The sequence below is a fragment of the Diospyros lotus genome, chromosome 9 (genome assembly GCF_014633365.1).
Source record: "Diospyros lotus cultivar Yz01 chromosome 9, ASM1463336v1, whole genome shotgun sequence".
Taxonomy (NCBI): domain Eukaryota; kingdom Viridiplantae; phylum Streptophyta; class Magnoliopsida; order Ericales; family Ebenaceae; genus Diospyros; species Diospyros lotus.
Genome location: NC_068346.1, coordinates 16,805,769 through 16,826,949, shown reverse-complemented (window position 1 = coordinate 16,826,949; position 21,181 = coordinate 16,805,769). Strand labels below are relative to the sequence as shown.

General features: G+C 40.4%; 1 protein-coding gene across 7 annotated transcripts in view; it reads right to left on the bottom strand.

Moving 5' to 3' along the window:
* Positions 1 to 21,181, bottom strand: part of LOC127810188 (cysteine-rich receptor-like protein kinase 2) — a 37,570-nt gene extending 16,389 nt beyond the window's left edge. The window contains exons 1-10 of one of the 7 annotated variants that reach the window (XM_052349516.1): positions 21,051 to 21,181; positions 20,745 to 20,904; positions 20,521 to 20,638; positions 19,514 to 20,421; positions 19,290 to 19,403; positions 18,991 to 19,130; positions 18,673 to 18,883; positions 18,344 to 18,578; positions 18,075 to 18,225; positions 17,188 to 17,528 (exon numbers count right to left, since the gene is read on the bottom strand). In XM_052349516.1, coding sequence (XP_052205476.1) covers positions 17,188 to 17,528; positions 18,075 to 18,225; positions 18,344 to 18,578; positions 18,673 to 18,883; positions 18,991 to 19,130; positions 19,290 to 19,403; positions 19,514 to 20,279 — 1,958 coding nt within the window. In that variant the 5' untranslated portion in view covers positions 20,280 to 20,421; positions 20,521 to 20,638; positions 20,745 to 20,904; positions 21,051 to 21,181. The other 6 variants (XM_052349518.1, XM_052349515.1, XM_052349519.1 and 3 more) reach the window with 6 other exon arrangements.

The window sequence follows — 21,181 nt, the reverse complement described above, 5'->3', positions numbered from 1 at the left end:
CCCAAATCTCATGGATCCTTAGTTATGGTTACCAAACCAACCTTACATTCGAACCACATCGCTGGATGCTAATTCCCAACCCGACGTTCTATCACCTAGCAAGGTTTAGTATTCTCCAATTAATAACCTCGAAGACTTCAACCAACAAACCCCAAATCTCTAAGTAGGGATTTCGTCGTTACGATCCATCAGTTTCTTTCCCCTAAGTCTCCATTTGGGATTTCCACTTATTGGCTCTATTTGAATATATTCCTCTCAAGTCTCCACTTGAGTATCTAACTTAACCTTAAGATTTACATTGGCTCCAAGCCATTCTTACTCCCCCAAGTTATTTGATAAGTTCTCCCAGTAACCTCAGCCGTTTACTTAACTCGTTAGAGTATGACCATTATTATCACCACATCCCAATCGAGAAGTAACCAAGACAATTAGATTCTAGTTAGAAACCTCAAATCTCACCTTTCTAGAGTTCCCATACCCATTTTCATCTAGGTTCCGAATGTCTCTTAGAATCCATAACCCTGTTCTAAGTTCTCGTTCAATAGTCTAACCATGCTAAGTTCAACAACCTAGCTTAACCATCATAGGGTTTTAACCTAGGGCTCTGATACCAATTGTAATACCCCATCTCGCCAGGCGTGTCACTATAAGGGAATTCTCGAGAATCTTTTTTTTTTTTCAAGTCCATCACACGCAGTGTATCAAGAACAATCTTCACATGTAGAAGACACGCCCGACACATACGATGGCCAGCATCCGCGGTGATTTCAAGAACAATCTTCACATGCAGATAAGATCCCGTAAACCCCAATCTTGCTTGTTTAACTAATAAGATCAATAATTTTAAGACTAAACGAGACATTGCATAACACAACGGATACATTAACATCAAAATATCGTGGTCTACCACGAGTTTCATATAAGGTGTTTTCACACCGAAATACGTATTACAAAACCACCAAATGATAACAACATTATCATACAACCATTCATACATATACCAAAATAAATACTAACGCCTCCAAAATAATACAACAATTATCAAACTAAACACCATTGGCTCTCAACTAGCCACGTCCTCGCCCTCGCCCTTGTAGCAGTCTTTGGCTGGAACATTGAATGTTCCAGGGGCATAACCCAGATTAGATGATAAAACATCTAAGTGATGGCATGAAATAGTTTACTGAATGCATGAAAGACATACGAGCATGGCATATACAGACAACGACAATAGGCAACACGTCTAACTTGAGAAATCTCCCTGGCATACTCAATCTCCCATGGAAAATCCATTCCACACACCTTTGGGGTTGACCTTACAGCGACATACTTAATCCTCAAGTGCCCTACCATATCACTCGTTCACCTAGATTAACCTTGCCCCATTCTCAAGAAGACCCCATCCCGTCCCCTATGGACAAAACAATAACACGAAAATCAATGCCTCGATGATAAAAAAAATCACACGCCATGTATTGACTCATTTACAAGCAAAAATAATTGATGCAATATTGCACATGTTAAATATGCATACGATGCCATAAATACATAAGTAAGACTCCTATGCATAACACCCTGAGTTCTGGAGGGTATAACCGCTCACTTGAACTAATTCAATCACATGTAACCTAAGCTCGGGAGGGTAAAACCGCTCACCTGAACTCACTATACGCACACCAAGACACTTCCAATCAAGGGTAAGATTGGAATCAAACCACTCACCTGAACGAATTTGGAATGCCTCGATCCTCGTGCATTGCCTTGATTTGCGTGCCAAATCACAAACACCTAAAATTTATACACAACCTCAAGCCATGACACTCCCTAAACACCATATTTAATTAAAGAGTATCAAAATCCATTTTTCCATAATTTTCTCTATTTTTCTCCTAATTTTCACCTCAATAATTCAAAAATAATTATCTCCCCAAACCTTTTCTCAAATTTTTCAACATAATAAATTCTAAAATAAATCAAGAAAAATACTGAAAGAGAAATACCGTAAATGCCCTTGCTCGCGCCCTCTAGGCAGCTGAAGACGCATGAGCAAAACTACCCTACCCACGATTTAGAGATGGCAACGATAATGTTTGTTCTTAAGTTGTGGCGATACTGCCTATACGTCGAGACTTGCAAGATTTATACTGACCACAAGAGCTTGAAATACTTATTTGAACTGAAGGATTTAAACTTGAGACTGAGGAGATGGATGGAACTCCTCAAGGATTACGATTGCATGATATTACACCACTTGGGCAAGGCCAATGTAGTGGTGAATGCCCTAAGTAGGAAGTTGATGGGTAGTATAGCCCACATCATCAAGGTTAAGAGACCCTTAGTGTGTGAGATACATAGTTTGGAGGCAAGCAGCATGTGTTTTGGGTTGGGTGACATGAATGTGGTCTTGGCTCATGTTCAACTATGATCTACTTTGGTTGAGGAGATTAATGCAACTTAGTCTAGGGATCTATCCTTAGCCAAATTGATAGATGTAGAATGTAAGGGTAAAGTCAGTGAGGACAAGGCTAAGGAATTCATCATGGACTTTGAAGGGGTTCTAAGGTGTGGGATGCACTTATGCGTTCCTGATGTGGATAGGTTGAGGCAACGAGTGTTGAAGAAGGCATGCCATTCAATATACCCTATACACCACGTGCAAATAAGATGTATAAGGACATAAATGCGCTATATTGGTGGAATAAAGTGAAAGAAGACGTGACAAAGTGTTAGTGTTGGTGCCCTAATACTAGATTTAGGTGGCATTTGGCATTTATAATTATAGAACTAATGATGTAATTCTTCTAATATATAACAAAAAATGTTTTTATATTTTGAGGTCATATCTTCATTCATAACTCTCCAATCATTATATATGAATGAGTTTTTAGATTTCCTATTAAAGATCTTATTTTTAAGTATTAATAATATGTGGCAATTGACCTTGGCAATAAGGATATCTTAATGATAAATTTCCAGTCCTTAGACTTCTCAGAAGGGACTATGATTAGTCGAGTACGGACTAGCACATGGAATACTACATTTGATTAGAATGAGATGCTAATGATAAAAGATGGTGAGTTGCATACCATAATCCATGAGATGGATATAGTATACATGTGGGTAGGTGTTAGTGGAACACTTACTAAATGTGACGCACGTGATAGATCACATGTCTCAGATGATCTATTGTCTATCACAAGCTTTGATTGTGTTACAGGTCTTTTGACCGGAGGCAACACAATTGTCTTGTGTGTTGGTGCCAGGGATTTACCGTTGTTAAGAACCATTCGGTTACCGGGTGGGAGATGCAATGTGTGGTCCCTGTATAGTGGCATATAGAGGCAAGTGATTGCTAATGGGATCTATTGACTTCCGGTATGAGGTGAACATCCTATGCGATCAGTGGTGGCCTTGATTGTAGAAACCCCTGGCCAAGGTACACGTGATTGGAAAGTGTTTCAATGTCAGAAAGAGTTCCGATGTGTCATCTCAATCTCACCACATTGATTTTGGCATAGTCATCGAGTTAGTGAGTTTGATCAGTCCATGACTCTCACTCAATTAGCATGATAACTGATGAAGGGATTATAGTACACATGAATCGAAAGCCCAAATAGGTTCTATTATGAAGTAAGAATTCATTACTGGTAGGATCGCCCTGACATAATACTAGTTGTCACTCAGGGTCTTTCGAGGTACATCGAAGAGATGGAGAGATTCTCGTTGTAGACTAAAATGTTTGGTCAACGTCAAAGAGTTGACATGTCCTGATTGCTACTTAGTAGTGAACCTAGAAGGTCACACGCATATCCGGGTGTAATGATTGACTAAGCAATTAAGGTTGAAACCGTCATTAAGAGTTAATGACGTTTACCGTTAAGAGTTAACGAGCTGGGTTTAAATTATTAATAATAAGCAACAATCGTCAAGAGTTAATGGGGACCTCGATTTCATAATGAGATGGTGAAAGTGTCATTAAAAGTTAATGGCAGGGCCTAAGTGTAATTTCTAAAAATTTGCCATAAAGGGCAACAAACTGTCAATAGTTCCTTGCAAGCTGTCGATAGTTTCTGTTCCAGAAGCTCACGAATTGCAAGACGTTTTATCGTTTTATGCAACAAAAAAGGAAGGGCACGTGGCAATGGCGAACGATAGAAGGATGAAGGAGGTCGACGTGCTTCCTTGACGCATCTCTTTCTCTCTTTCTTATCCCGCTCCTATCCCCTTATCGTTTTCCCAATTTGTGTGCCCTAGGGTTTCCAATTTTGGGGGTATATATGTTTAGTTTTCTGTGTTGAAGAAGAGAGACGGTTGGAGCCCTTTTATGATTGTTTTTCTCACGACCAGCACCTCTTTTTCATCCTTTAGAAACCTTAGCTCCCCAATTCATTGCTCATTTGATTCTCTTTTAACTATTGAAGCACATAGCTCTTGATAGTGAGACTATCAAGCTTGAGAGTTCTTGCTTTAAAACCCATTTTCATTTTAGCCATTATCTCCCTTGCTCTCATTGTCTAGCACAAAGAAAGAGTAGTGGGATTCACTACCTCATTGGAGCGTGGACCCGATAGGCTCCTCGTAGTTTTAGGGACGATTTTGGTATAACTTAAAAGGAGTTGGGAGCTATTTTTGGAGAAAGTGTTGCTACCTCGGGTGGATTTCATCCCTACATCAGCCTTCAACCGTTGAAAGGTAAAATAACTAAACACCCTATGGTATGGTTTGGTTTTGATATGCATATGGATATTGGAAACGGGTCTTACAAGGTGTTTTTGTTCTTGTTTTCGCTGCTATCTTTAATGTTTTCGAAAATTATTTTTGAAAATGGCTTAAACCCTTGCATTGATGCACTTAATAATGGCGTTCCTCCTCAGTGATATCAGAGCCTCAACTCGTTTCAATGTCCTATGCTTGAAAAACAAACTGGAAGTGCCTTAAATCGGCCAATTACAGTATGGCTCCAGCGACGACCCAATTTTTTGACAAACTCTTAATACTTGCTTAAATGAACACGAAATCTCACCAAACTTTCCTGAAATGCTCCCCAAGACACGAGAAACAAAAGCCCCTTATCCTTCTCCCTCAATTTTTCCTTAAACATGCGGATTCACGACATTAATTTTTGAAGAATTCGGCCACCCTATAACCTTTATTTATACTCGAAACCGAGCCCCCACACGTTTAATCTCATTTAACCCTAGGCCATAAACGCCTCTTCTTGCCTTAGATCGGTCCAAAAACCTCGATCCAAGTCCTCAAAACCCGATTACAGTCTCCCAAAATTTTGGCCACTTTTCGGCCTAATTTTCAGCCATGTTTTCCGTTGACATGGCCAATTTGTTGGCCAAGAAACGGCCTATGCCTAGCCCTGAGGCCCCTCAACCCACTCCCTTGACCAATCTTGGCCAAAATCAAGGATGACTAGCAGCTTAGTCGGCCATGGCTATCCAAGCTTTTGCAAAAATTCCACTTTTGCCCCTCACAAGTTTAAAATTCAATTTCAGCCTTTTCCACAAAGCCCTTGAGCTTTCCAAAATTTCTGTTGAGACCTTCATGTTCTAAACTTCTCGTTTAACCCCCGAAGATTCAGAAATAACGTCATTTCAATCTGTCTCGTGAAATTTCAAAAATTACACTTTGGCTCGAAATTATGCTTTGATTGCGAAACCCCTTGTTTCATCCCAAGCCACATAAGGGTTGTTTTTCATGCAAAATTTGACTCATTTAAGGGTTCCGTTGACTTTTTGGAAGCCCCTTACGATAATTCAGTTTTTCAGCCTGATCCAAACTTGTATAAAAAAACTATATCTGATCTGATTTCTTTCAACACTAAAAATCATGTCTTGAGATGTTTGTTAGCTCCATACCCTTTTCGTAGGTATCTAAGCCCTAGGATATACTCTACAGTCAATTCGACCAATTTTTCAAGGTTTTTAGATACTAATTTTCAACGAAACTCGTATTTTTCTCAAATTTACCATTCCAGAAGCAACCCAAACTTTCTGGGTGTTATAGATGTTGATCTCTTTTTGAATAAATATGATGTCCAGAGATCGTTGAGCCTCGAAGTTGAGTAATAGTATTGTTGTTGCCAAAATACAATAATTAAAATTTATGATGTGGGGTCCATCTGAGCTTGGTGTCGGGTGAAGTTAGGTTGCTGTGAGAGAAGCTGCCTCAAGGGAGTTCGCTGAAAGGATGCCTGCCACAAGGTCTTTGCCACAAGCTTTTTTTCCACAAGGTCTTCGCTACAAGCCTTCTTGCCACAAGGTCTTCGCCACAAGCTTTCTTACCACAAGATCTTCGCCACAAGCCTTCTTACCACAAGGTTTGGTTTTTGCCACAAGCTTTCTTGCCATAAGGTTTTCGCCACAAGCTTTCTTGCCATCAGGTCTTCGCCACAAGCCTTCTTGCCACAAGGTCTTCCCACAAGGTTTGGTCTTTGCCATAAGTTTTCTTGCCACAAGGTTTGGTCTTCGCCACAAGCTTTCTTGCCGCAAGGTTTAGCCTTCGCCATAAGCTTTCTTGCCACAAAGTCTTTGCCACAAGCCTTCTTGCCACAAGGTTCCGCGAGCCTTTTTATTTTTTCTTTAAAAATTTTCATTTTTTCTCAACCTATTTTTCATGGCACAACAATTGCCCCCCCACTCTTCTATTTTGTCTTTAGACAAAATTGAAGAGTAAAATATCGACCACGGAGTCGGGTTTAGCACCTGAACTCAATCAAGGGTTCCAGGATACCCGAAGATCTTACGTCAGCTGGAGGCTTAGGTACCAAATTATCTCTAGGCAACTAGACCCTCAAGAGATAGGTTCTGCTGCGGGATTCTTGTCGGGAATCCAGGCTTGCCGAGAGACCTAGGCGCCGGATCAGCCAAGGAATCAGGTCTAGCTTGGGAGCATAGCACCGGACTCAATCAAGGGATCCCGGTGAGCCTATGGGCGCAGGCTTCGATGCATCTGGTAATCCCAGGACGGATCATAGCGCATTGGCTATTGTGTTCTCCATGTCTGTCTTTCGGGGTTAGTCTACCTCAGGGAATTTGGGTTTGGCCAATGGTTCGGCACGAGATTTCTACAAGACATCTGAGTTTTGCTGAGAGACCTAGTCGCCAGATCAACCAAAGAGTTGGGTCTAGCCAAAAAGATATAGCACCTAACTCAAGCGATGGATCTGGGTAAGCCTGCGAGCATAGGCATTGGATGTTCTGGTGATCTCGGGCCAACTCGTGGTCATCGACATTATATTGCAACTAGGTGACTCAACTCCGATAAGTAGGATCATGGCAGAACTATCATATGGTTGTTCCATCTCTCTTCACGCCTTCCTTGGACCAGTCTACCTCAGGGGATCTGGATTTGGCTAGTGTCCGGCCCGGGATTCCTACCAGACATTCGAGTTTGCCGAGAGACCTAGGCGCCAGATCAACCAAGGAGTTAGGTCTATCCAAAAAGGCATAGTACCGAACTCGAACGAGGGATCTAGGTGAGTCTGTGGGTATAGGCATCGAATCTTCTGGTGATCCCGGGCCAGCTCGTGGTCATCAACACCAGATTGCCACTAGGCGACTTGACCTTCGGGAGCGGGCTCAGGCTAGAGCTATCATGTGATCACTTCACTTCTTTTTCGCCCTCCTAGGGCCAGTCTACCTCAAGGGATCTGGGTTTAGCCAGTGGTCTGACGCGGGATACCTACCAGACATCCGAGTTTGTCGGGAGACCTAGGCGTCAGATCAACCAATGAGTTGGGTCTAGCAAAAAATGCATAGCACCTAATTCAAACGAGTGATCTGGGTGAGTCTGCAGGCATAAGCATCGGATGATCTGGTGATCCTGGGCCAACTCGTGGTCATCGGCACCGGATTGCCACTAAGCGACTCGACCTTCGAGAGTGGGCTATGCTTGAGCCGTCATACCTGCATCATGTTCTATAACACATACAAATAATCTAGGCCCATAGAGATTTTACATGGTTCGACTTATAGTTTTGTCTACTCCACGAGAATACAGGGGATATACTCTTTTATTTATTAGGGGATTTTGTTACAATGGAAAATTAAAGACAATCTCGGTCCCCAGCTGGGTCGAGTAACGCTTCTGATGACAAGCTTGGCTTTGCGTCTCGCGCTTTGTCCCCTTCCCTGGGGTTAATGATTGGTGAAGTTGGGAAATACCTCTTGAGATGCACGGTGTTCCAAGCTTTTCCTATTGCCTTGCCTTGTAGTGTCTGTAGTGTGCATATGTTGGGGTCTAACATCTTTTGAATTTTGTAGGGTCCTTCGCAATTCGGGATGGGTTTCCCTTCCTCTTTTATTACCTTTCCCTGCGTCCAAAATTTCCATTTGGACGATAAACTATTCTACTCAGTCGAATAATTTAGTCACAGAATTTGGCTCGGAGAAGGCTAAGGATCTTATAAGCAAAGTGTATGTAGTTCTGTTTAGCAGGGCTGACGCTACTAATCCGACTAGGAAATCCCTTACTTCCTGCGTCGCGGCTCTGAATTGCTTAATATATTGCTTTAGGAATTCATTCGGCTTATGCTGCAAGCTCATTAAATATATAACACTTTTCTTCTTCGGGAGGTAGACGAAGAATGCATTTAGGAATTCTTTCTTCAACTATTCGAACGATCATATATATCATGCTGAGCCTGTCCTACTAGGGAGAGCGGGAAAGCCCTACACCTAGTGACCTCATTCCATCCATGCAATACGGCCACTGCGATAAAGTGTTGTAGGTGCTTCTCTGGGTCCTTCCTTCATGAGTATACTGAAAGTTGTGGCAGTTCGAACCCTGGTTGCACTGGTTGCCTTTGGAGTTCCTCAGATATAGGAAACGCCTTCGTGGGAGTCATATTTGGCACCATGATTACCTGCTTTTGCTCTAGCACCTCTTCTATGAGGTGTTTGATGTTAGACGCTCTGAGTATTTCCTGTTCTGCTTCATTTTGGCAAAGAGATGGGTCATAAGGAACTCTTGAGTAGGTGTTTTCTACTGTCTCTTAATACATGAGAGCTTTCTTTGCCCTCCAATCATGTTTCCTTCTCGAGTTTGTTATTTTTGGGACTTAGCTATTCAGCCCTGGAGTTCTGATTCTTATCCCTTGTTGAGTGGTCCTTGGAGGGTCGTCTTGGGATCTCCAGTGCTCTTCCCTCGTATTGGTTTGTCCAATGTGGGAATGTGAATGTCCGACATCAATTCACGTAACAAAGAAGTGACTCCCTATAGTCTTCTCATATTCTCCTCATTGTTTATCCTGAGTTCATTATTTTGTTGTTTCAGCTCCTCTAAATTCTTCTGCAATAGTTCATAATCTGAGAGTAAGACTGTGGGTGGAGCTATCCCTGAAGTCACCACGAGGTTTCCATTTGGAATTTAAGACTGCCAAAAGGAGTGTTGTTCCTGACTAGCGGGCGCTGCATGTGGGACTTGTTTCCCTCGCCCTGTCGCATGTCTCCCCAATCCAACTATGTGTACTTCTCCCTGTTCTGAACGCTTCATGCCTCCCCAGTCTGGCAGTCTGGTCGCCTTCGAGCATAGGAAAGTTCCCTGAACGCATTTCATTGTCAGGGTGATCTTCTGAAAATCCCGATACTGTAGGGTGCACTTGATTGGGGCTTCTTATGGCTCCCGTCCTGGTACGAGCGCTCCTTTGGGTGTGGTTAGCCTAGTTCGCCAAACCGGATGATCTTGTCCCTCTCGGTATCTTGTGTTAAGATTGACTTTTTGTTGCATTTTTCACAGACAACGCCAAGTTGTTGTTACCAAAATACAACAATTAAAATTTATTATGTGGGGTCCATCCGAACTTGGTGTTGGGTGAAGTTAGGTTGTCATGAGAGAAGCTACCTCAAGGGAGTTCGCCGAAAGGATACCCGCCACAAAGGTTTCGCTACAAGGTCTTTGCCACAAGCTTTTTTTTCCACAAGATCTTCGCTACAAGCCTTCTTTCCACAAGGTCTTCGCCATAAACTTTCTTGCACAAGGTCTTCGCCACAAGGTTTGGTCTTTGCCACAAGGTCTTCGCCACAAGCCTTCTTGCCACAAGCTTCTTCGCCACAAGGTTTAGTCTTCGCCACAAGGTTTGGTCTTCGTCACAAGTTTTCTTGCTATGAGGTCTTCGCCACAAGCCTTCTTGCCATAAGGTCTTCACCATAAGGTTTGGTCTTCGCCACAAGCTTTCTTGCCGCAAGGTTTGGTCTTTGCCACAAGCTCTTCGCCACAAGCCTTCTTGCCACAAGGTTTTGTCTTCGCCACAAGTTTTCTTACCGCAAAGTTTAGTCTTCGCCACAAGCTTTCTTGCCGTAAGGTTTGGTCTTCGCCACAAGCTTTCTTGCCGCAAGGTTTGGTCTTTGCCACAAGGTCTTCGCCACAAGCTTTCTTGCCACAAGGTTTGGTCTTCGCCATTAGGTTTTCGCCGCAAGGCTTTAACTTTAACTCCACCACAAGGTCTCGCCGCAAGGATTTTCCTTTGTCGCAAAGATTGTACCTTCGCCACAAGGTCTCGTCGCAAGGTTTTAACTCCGCCGCAAGGAATTGTCCTGTTGACATTCGAAAATAGATTAGAAGGCTCGCGGGAATCCTCACCCACGAAGACCCTCCGATGCCTAAGTCAGTACCGAGTCCTAATGACTATTCACGAAAACAGTAAATATGCAGTCAAGGTGTCTAAATTTAACCGAAATTGGAAGTTCTTTTCAATGTCCTGTAACTGGGTATTTATAGGGCACAGTTCTCAAGGATGCTTGGTGTTGACACATGTTGCTTGTTGAATGAACCATGTTCGAAGTGTGTGGCTGCAATTAAGTTTTTGTCACAAGGCCTTGCGGCACACTATCGCAAGGCCGCTTCCGCAAATGGGGGCTCGCGGCACACTATTCCAAGACCTTGCCACAAGGCTTGCTGTAAGACCACTGTCGCAAAGGGGGCTCGCAACACACTGTCGCAAGGCCCTTGAGGCAAGCCCTTTGCCGCAAGTGGGCTTGTGGCACACTTCAGTGAGCCTTTTTATTTTTTCTTTAAAAATTCTCATTTTTTCTCAACCTATTTTTCATGGCACAACAAGTACGATTATTTGATGGTGGCATGAAAATTTGGTGGGCACAAGAATCGAGGTATTCTGAATTACAATTAAGGTGAGTGTTCTGTCTAAAACTTAGTTTATTGTGGGTGGTTTGGTCCTGTACTTGATTTTGTTTCATGCAATGGTTTTGGAATGTGAATGGTTGATTTCATGTGGATGGTTCATCCAAAATGTTTATTTATGTGTGCATTGAAATATCGTTTTATGTGTTGCATCATTACATGTTGTGGTTATAGCATTGGCATATATGTTGGAAATGGATAGTGTTTATAGGATGCTTTCGAGTAGGAACGTAATCTTTGACGTGATTGTGGTGTGCCGAGTTCCTATGTTGATGTTGACCCTCATGTGTTGGGAGTGTTAACCATTATTCCCGAGGTGTCGGATAGATGTGTTGATGTTGCCCAAGCTAGGATTGTGTTATGCCAATGTGTCGATGTGATTATGTTACCTTTAGAGAGATTGCTATTTTTTCGTGGTATGGGTTAAGCGCTGGGATTCTCTTAGGCTGGGACATGTCAGGATATGTCTATTGTTCATGGTCTTGCATATATTCACAAAAATATTTTGAACTCTCATTTAGATGATTCAACATCTAATTTGGACTATATCCCTAGAATATTTAAACGTTCTAAGCGAAAGTAGCGGCGTCAAGCGAAAGGAGGTTATCAAGATGTATATAACCATTGATTACATTAGAGACCTTTAGCATATATTTTGATTATGTTTGAGGGTTTAGTTGTGTTGCTGAGAGATTAATCTCTATGCATTTTGTTTTGAAGATATCATGTCAAACAATGGTATGGTTTCTATATTATGAATAAAGGAATTTCAGTTATGTATTATTTGAGATTTTGATCTTATTTTCACATTTTATGATGATATTACATGTTTTAACTTATTGATTTTTAAGTTTGATATGCTGAGAAGGTAGAACAAGATTGTTGGAAATGATTTATGTTGAGCGTATGTTAAAAAAAAATTTATTTTCAAAATCTTGGGTTAACACACGTTTGGGAAAAAGTGGGGTGTTACATTCCTTCCCTAACACTCACACACCCACGCGCACCCTTGGCAGCTAAATTTCCAAACCTTGTTTGGTTGGTTGGTGCAAGCCTAACCCAATCCATGGATAGGTTGAACCTGATTGCTCCATTGTATTCTAGAATTAATTTAATGCCCAAATTGATAAAGGTAATTGGGATATCCAATTCTAATGGTCATCCAATTCATGATTTAATACATAATATTGATGTTCTTGTTTATCTAATCAACAATTTACTTATATTAGCTTATGATATTCCGATTTGCCCAATCCTTGATTTATTTGGATTACCTTATGATATCATTGGTTTATTGGCATCCTAAATAGATGTATAGTTAACCAAATTCAATGGTTACCCAATTCTTATTTTAATCTGGTAGCTAAATCAAATCGAATTTGGGTCAAGCCCAATTTTAATTGGGCCCAAGCTTATTTTCAAAAATTCAAATTTAATTGATAAAACTTAATCCCCAGGTCTTGTTAAAGCCCAACCTGTTTCCTTAAAAAACCCAGCATTAGAATTACACTCACTTTACTATGTTTTTTGTGCTGGTACCATCCATGATTCGTTAGTTAAATAGGATAGACATTTTAAATCATTGAAAATATTTTAGTTTTTGCACATTTTTTTTTAGTCAATTCTCATGTTACTTTAATAATTTTATTAGGTGATTTTGACGCGACACAACCGAGAGGCAACTGAGAAAATTCCAAATTTAATATAATATTGTGAGTGGGTAACTTGTATTATAATGGCATATTTTGCATTCATATTGCTAATTATCCTTGTATTCTTATTATGTTATTGGGATAACATTTCTTTTATATTGCATTTTGGAAAATAGAATTCATGTTACCTTGATTTTTACATGTTGATACTTATGCAAAATGAAAGTATATAGCATGTGTCCTTAAGGGAGTAACTGATTAGAACTTGCTAACTATAGTAAAAGTTAGTCGGTGCACTATGTATTGTAAGGCCCAATTTTTGGGCCTTATTAATGAGAAGAACCAAGAGGAGTTAAGCCCATGAGGCAAGGAGAGCCTTAGGGCTTCAAGCTCCATCTCTCCCCTCTACTACGGTTGCTCAAAACTTTCCATTCTCATCCCCATTCACGATTGGCAATCTTGCACCTTTTCCTTCCATGGCAACAACGACACCCCCCGGTGGATTTATACCCTCTTCAACAATCGATTTCCTTTTCTCGCTTTCTTTTGCTATTCTCTCTCTCTCTCTCTCTCTCTCTCGCGATATCTCTCTCGTGCTCGACTTCTTCTTCGATGTTGTGGGTGGCTGAGATTCGCAGGTAAAGTAGCCTTGTACTGTATTGTCATTCCTTTTATTTTGAATCTGGGTGGGGTTGAGTGTCATCATTCATGGCTTCGGTTTCCCTTTGCTCTCCCTCGATTTAGTCTTGTCTTGGACTCTCGGATGCCATATCCGATCTTGTTTCTTCATTTTCTTTTTTTTTTCTTCCTCGCAATTAAACCTAACCTTACCCTATTTGTTTTGTTGAAACTTCCCTTCCCTAAGCCCTATCAGCCCTACCCCCTACTTAGAAATTGACGATGGCTAGGCGGCTCCGACGATTGTGGTTAGGAGCCACAATCGTCGGCTTACATCCCTCCCCCAAACACTCATGCACATTGCACTCCTTGGCTATCAAATCTTCCAAACCCTAAAATTAATTTAAGGTGTTTGGTTGGTTGGTGCAAGCCTAATCCAATCCATGGATAGGTTGCACGTGAATTGCTCCAAGATATTCCATAATTATTTAATACCCAAATTGATAAAAGATAATTGGGATAACCAATTCCAATGGATATCCAATTCTTGATTTAATACATAATATTGAGATTAGCTTATGATATTCTTGTTTATCTAATTCTTGATTTATTCATATTAGATTATGATATTTCAATTTGTGCAATCCCTGATTTATTTGGATTAACTTATGATATCCCTGATTTAATTGCTTCCAAAATAGATGTATATTACTGTTGGTTAGCCAAATCCAATAGTTACCCAATTCCTATTTTAAATTGATAGCTAAAGCAAGCTCAATGTAGGCCAAGCCCAATTTTATTTCAAATTGGGCCCAAGTTATTTTCAAAAAATTCAAATTTAATTGGTAAAACTTTAATTATCATGTTCCATTAGAGCCCCACTAGTTTTCTTAAAAGTTAAAATTATATTCACCTCATTCCATTTTTCGCACTCATCCCATCCATGGTCTGTTAGTCAATTAGGATAAACGCTTTAGATCGTCAGAACATTTTAGATCTTGTATTTTTTTTTATTTAATTCTCATGGAATTTAATAATTTTATTAAGTAATTTTTAACGTGACCCATGCCAAGCCCAATTTTATTTCAAATTGGGCCCAAGTTATTTTCAAAATATCCAAATTTAATTGGTAAAACATTAATTATCATGTTCCATTAGAGCCCCACCAGTTTTCTTAAAAGTTCAGCGTTAAAATTATATTCACCTTACTCCATTGTTTGCACTCGTCCCATCCATGGTCCGTTAATCAATTAGGATAGACGCTTTAGATCGTCGGAACATTTTAGATCTTGTATTTTTTTATTTAATTCTCATGTAATTTAATAATTTTATTAAGTGATTTTTAATGTGACCCATGCCAAGAGACAATTGAAAGAATTCCAAATCTAATATAACACTGTGAGTAAGTAATTTGTATTATAATGGCATTTGTTACATGCATACTGCTAATCATCCTTGTATTTTTTTTACATACTATCATGATGGCATTTCTTTAAATTGCATTACAACCCAACCAGTTTTTTTAAAAGCCCAACCAATTTTCATACTTTAATTCTCATGTTCCATTAAAGCCCAACTATTTTTCTTAAAAGCCCAGCATTAGAATTATATTCACCTCACTTCATTTTTTGCACTCATCCCATCCACAGTCTATTAGTCAATTAAGATAGACGCTTTAGATCGTTGGAATATTTTAGTTCTTATATTTTTTTTAATTTAATAATTTTGTTAAGTGATTTTTTACATAACCCATGCCAAGAGACAATTGAGGGAATTCCAAATCTAATATAACACTGTGAGTGAATAATTTGTATTATCGTGGCATTTTTTGCATTCATATTGCTAATCATCGTTGTATTTTTTATATACTATCATGATGACATTTCTTTAAATAGCATTTGAAAAAATAGAATCCATATTAGAATCCTATATTGCTAACTATAGTAAAAGTTAGTCATTGGTGCACCATGTATACATTAAGGTGAAAGTTGGTCCACTCTTGTTAGCATAAGAGGTTCCACCATCATGTTCAAATCAGGCATGAGAGGTTTTACCATTATGTTTAAATCAAGCATGAATGGTTTTGCCGAAGAATAATTTGTGGGTGAGAGTCATTCCGCCCCCAAATTAATAGAATATGTGAATTATAGTTCTAACTTGTTTACTCCTAAACGTGTATGTTTTTTCGTCATCTCCTACGTTGTCTTAATTATTACTTTACATGTCATGGTATGACTATACATCTTTAATGCATTAATTCTATATTTTCCTAATTATAATGCTCTTTATCTCTTACTAAATCAGTAATAGACTTACCCTTTAACATTTTTAGATTTGTAGGTTGGTATCAACTCTGATGGTAAGGATCGTGATAGGTGATTCTACCTGTATATGCCCTAGACACATTCCAGGCTACAATACGTTCACCATAATTCACTAGATTTGTGTGTGGGAAAATTTATCTTTATTTCCTTGTGTTCTAATTAATTTTGGATAATGTAACCAGCTGATGACTTCGGGCTAGTGGGCATATAAATTGTGAAATAAAAGTTATGGTAATTTTCATAGTTAACTTGGAATGTTTAAAATAATGGATGGTAAACTATATTATAAGGCTTACTATTCCCTATTAGAGTTTATGACTTCTTAGGGGATAGTGTCGATTACAGCCTCTGGAATTAGGGCGTGACACGTATACATTAGGGGTAAAAGTTGGTCCACCCTTGTTGGCGTGAGAGGTTCTGCATCATGTTCAAATCGAGCATGAGAGGTTCAGCCCTTATGATAACTGAATATGAGAATTCTAGTTCTAACTTGTTTACTCTTAAATATGTATGATTGCTCGTCATCTCTTCTATTATCTTAATAAATGTTGGTATGACATGGCATGGCAATTTATCTCCTGATGCATTGATTTTGTATCTCCATTATAATGCTATTTATCTCTCACTAAGTCTGGTAGACTTACCCCTTAATATTTTTAGAATTATAGGTTGGCATCGACCTTGACGGTAAGAATGAATCGTGATAGGCAATTCTAATTGCATAGACCTTAGATACGCTTCGGGTTATAGCATGTACACCTTTCTTCAGTGGACCTGTGCTCAAAGAGGCCTATGTTTCTTTCTTTTTTGTTCTAGTTAATTTTGGACATTATAATCATATGATGAATTTTGGACCGGTGGACAATTTTCGTAATAAATTGAAATGCTTAAATAACATATGGTAATGGTATAGTATAAGACTTACTATTCTCTATTGGAGTCTTCATCTTCTTAGGGGTAGTGTCGCTCACGACCTCCGGAATTAGGGCGTGACACAAGTTTTTCTATCATGAGAATCTAAATGGTATAATTTGCATGAAAACAAACATTCTCCTTTGCTAGAGTAATCAAATAATGAGTTTGTTTATCAGGTTGTCTTACAATTACTTATAATTATTATTAACTATATTTCATGACCATTTCAAAGCATATTCATGAAGTTGCCATTTTCTCGTCTCAATACCATAATTCTCAGGAGTCATCTTGTAAGTGTCCTACTGTGCATGAGCTGAAATTTAGCACCCCCCCCCCCCCCCCCCCCCCCCCCCCCGCGCGCGCCCCCCAAAATAAGAAAGAGATCAAATACATATTTTTTATCTACTAAAATTTCAAAAGAAGCTGTTGTATATAATCAGATGCAGGTCAGCTAATTGGTTTTGTTGAAGGAGCTGAGATATTAACTTCAGATGCTTATGGTCTTAAAAGATAGATCATAAAGGCGTTACCTGGGGTAGAAGGAACTGTAGGAGACACGGGCAAGTGAAGCAGAATCGCCACTACAAAGGGGATACCATGGACTCTCACAAGTGTCATTGAGTTCCATGGTCTTCTCTTCTATGAAAGGAGGATTTGTTGGTGGAGGGAGCTGCTCATCTTTCTTTGTGAGCATGTGCAGGGCCTTTGACATTGACGGCCGTAAAGATGGAGCCTCTTGAGTGCACAGAAACCCTACGTGGATCACTCTCAAAACATCATTTCTAATGTAGGCGTTCTGGTGGGAGTTCTGCAGCATGAGGTTTGGATCGAAGAGTTCCTCTGCCTGTCCTTGCCGGAAATGCTTCCATGCCTGTTTCATAGGAAACGAGTCAAATTTGAGCGAGATTGAGGACTTGTAATTCAGTTTAGAAGATTGGTAATATACATGTTTTGAATGTGTCAAGTGTGAAGGGGCAAAATGAAAACACTTTAGTACAGTGAAGAACAGGGTTCCCGCCCTTCAAACCTGATCACAGGAATTATAGATGGCCATGAAGCACGACTAACTGGTGAGATCTAATCAAATAAAGGGGTCATTGTCCTGAGCAATCTGGTACGGAGATCAACTACAGTCCAGGATGTAGGTAACAGTACCATATTGATGCAAGAAGGAAAGAATTAAAATCTGCTAATATCACCATAGGGGTATTAGTATAAATTAATGACCTCACTTGAGTTAGGGATAGGACTCTGAATCTTGAAACTTTGATTTCACAAGCTAAGTGTGTTCGTGGGTGCAGGTGAGAGGTGTTACATCCAGAGACAGTTGAGTTGGTTGTTTGATCTTCATTTGACGCATTGTCTTTATTAAGTTGAGAGAGAGAAATTTTTCATCTTACAAAGTGTTTGGTCTTACAATTGTGAGTAGGCTGTCTGTATATTCTGCGGTTCTGCTGATGTTGTTTTGCCTTCCTGTGACTATCTCTAACAAAAGAACCCCAAAACTGTAAACATCTGCCTTCTCTGTTAGCTGCCCATGGGCCAAGTATTCTGGAGCCATATATCCCCTGTGGATAGGAAAGATTAACAATTAATGATCAAGAAAATGCTAGAGCCATGTTCTTGATTTGGTTCTTATCTAACATTTTTTTAAGTTCAGACATCATAGTCAGAATGGATTCTCACAGAGTTCCTGCAATTGCTGTGCTGATGTGGCTCTTGTCTTCTTGGAAAGACCTTGCCAACCCAAAATCAGCAATTTTGGCACGCAGCCTTGAATCAAGTAAGATGTTACTGGCTTTTATATCTCTATGGATGATCCTTGTTTTTGTGTTTTCGTGAAGGTAGACCAGACCACCTGCTATGCCTATAATTATTTCATACCTCCTATCCCAGTTCAGTGTTCTACTTTTTTCTGGACCTGTCAGGTTTATTAAACACATGCATCAAGTGCTTTTAGACATTGACACTGAAATCCAATAATTTTAACTATGACACAACATTCTAGCACTTACTAAAGATGAAGCGATCGAGACTCTTGTTTGGGAGGAACTCATAGACAAGAAGGCTTTCAGGTCCTGAACAACTGCAGCCCAGCAGCCTGACCAGATTTTTGTGCTCCACAGTGCTAATTATGTTGATTTCATTATAGAAATCTGCTGCTCTGTGTCTGTTATTGAAGAACAGCCTCTTGACTGCAATTTCTCTTCCATCTGGCAAAAGCCCCTGCAGCAGAAATGGAGGGTTTTCAGTCACTCTTGTTGTCTGATTTTGAAAGAGATCAAACTACTTTGAGAATTTGTTTGGGTGAATTTCGACGTATAAATTACTACCTTGTAAACTGTTCCAAATCCTCCCTGGCCAAGCTTATTTGCTTCATCAAAAGATCCCGTTGCTTTCTCGAGCGTGGAGTACTTGAAATTTAAGCTACCGTCATGAAGGGTATTCGCCAATTTCTCTGCATCACTTGATCCTGTGGAGCAGACAATGTAAAGAAGGAAATGAAGAAATTTACGCGAGTATAATGGGAAATTCCCCTTACAAATTTGTTTTCTTTATAGTTCTAATATTGTTTATACCATTTTGCATTTATGTTTGCAAAAGAAAATAACATATATAAGGAGATTGGTACCTCTTCTCTTCTTCTCAATCACTCTCTGCTTCCAGATGTAGCCTCCAATAACACCCACAACTGCCAGAACAACAACGGAGCCAACAACAACAACTACCGTCACGACTATGGTCTCTGCAAAATAAATAGATGAAAAGTCATGATCAATCACAACAGATCACGTGCATTGGCAGCCAAGAAAAACATGCTCAAATGCATCAAAAGCTGAAAACTATTAAATTCACCTGTTGAATTTCCATTCCCCAGCTCTGGATTCAGAAAATTCTTATCGGAATACCTCATGAAGCATCCAGTCTTGAGCGCTTTCCCCTCAGCAAAAGGCAAACATCTCAGCATAGACTCCGATGCATTCTCCAAGCATGCTCTGCAAGAGCTGGCGCCCAGTGGTCTCCAGCAATTGGCCAGAACATAAGATGACTCGTTGCTCGTCCCTGCTACTCGCACCTGAGTCCTGCCATAGCCATTATTCTTCAACGCAACTGAAACAGCTTTCCGTACAGCCTGCCTAGCTGATTCCTGAAACGCCGAGCCCTTCCGCGTTGTATTGCGGCACAAGGCTCGGTCTTCTGGCTCCGAAAACTCATGGAAGAAGCTGTAATTCTCGGCTCGCATGAAGCATCCGTCGAGGAAAATCCGTCCACCAGTGTAAGGGAAACACTGCGGAAGAACAGTACGCGCCTCAGCATAGCACAAGGTGCAGTCGAGCAATGAGAGGTCGCCATAGCACTGCGAAAGGCCGTAGCTAGTGTCCGGCCCCGAGCCAGTGATGGCCATCCCAAAACCAGAAGTCCTAATCTGCTCGCTGATGTTCTCCATTGTCGCTACGAAGTTCCCGACGTAGATCGTTCGGTTGTGCTCTTGACGGTGCCCACACTTGAATTCAATTGTTTGAGCTCTCGAATCTCCCACCGATGAATCCGGTAACAGAAAACTCGTGGAGAGAATGAAGACGAAACAAAGCACTGGATCGTGTAAGCTTGCTTCCTTCATTTTCGCGATGAGCTGAGAGCTGGTTTAGCCGGATCTGGTTGCGAATCTGAGGCTCTGTTTGCAACAAGATTCAGCAAATGAACAAACCTAGAATTCGAAATCGAAGCAACGGAGGCGCAAGAAGTGAACGAAGTTGGCGGAACTGCAGAGAAACGCATACATATTGAATAAATACGCAAATCCTCGGTGGAGAAGATAAGAAAGAAAAAGAAAACGGCATTCAAGTGGAGATCCAACTCACATTGAATCACAGAATGAACAAACCTAGAATTTGAAATGGAAGCAACGGAGGAGCAAGAAGAGCAGAAAATCGGGAGAAGCGCAGAGAAAGGCACACTCATTGAACGAAGATGCAAATCCTTGGAGTTGGTGGGCAAGAAAAGAAGAAGAAATTACAGCGGCATTCAATGGGAGATCCAATTCATATTGAATCATAGTAAAGTTACTCAACTAACAAACTCGTACCAGTAGTTGAAAAGGCATTTAATAGAGCTGCAGTGGTAGGGATTGGGAACGCCATAATTAGCTTTCCTTTTGCGTCATTAACTTCAAGAGGAAGCTGGAAATCTCCAATGAATAGAAAAAAAACCGGTTTGAAAGCTTTGAAAAGCTTTGGCTCTGTGGCCTGTAAACGGATCGGTGGAGACAAGAAGTCAAAAATGGCGGACTAAATTGAAAGCAACAAGTTCGGAGAGTCAACGTGTAAAGGAAAATACTATTACCACTACAAAGACGTACGTGTGTATTTAAGCGGCAACAGAAATCGCTTACCTTCCGCCATAGCCATCGTTCACACAGCCGGTGCTGAATTCTGAAAGCTGGTGACATCGTTTCCACGGGAGAACCGACCTGCGACAGGTGCCGTGGAGAGGGACCAAAAAAAAAAAAAAACTTAATAATAG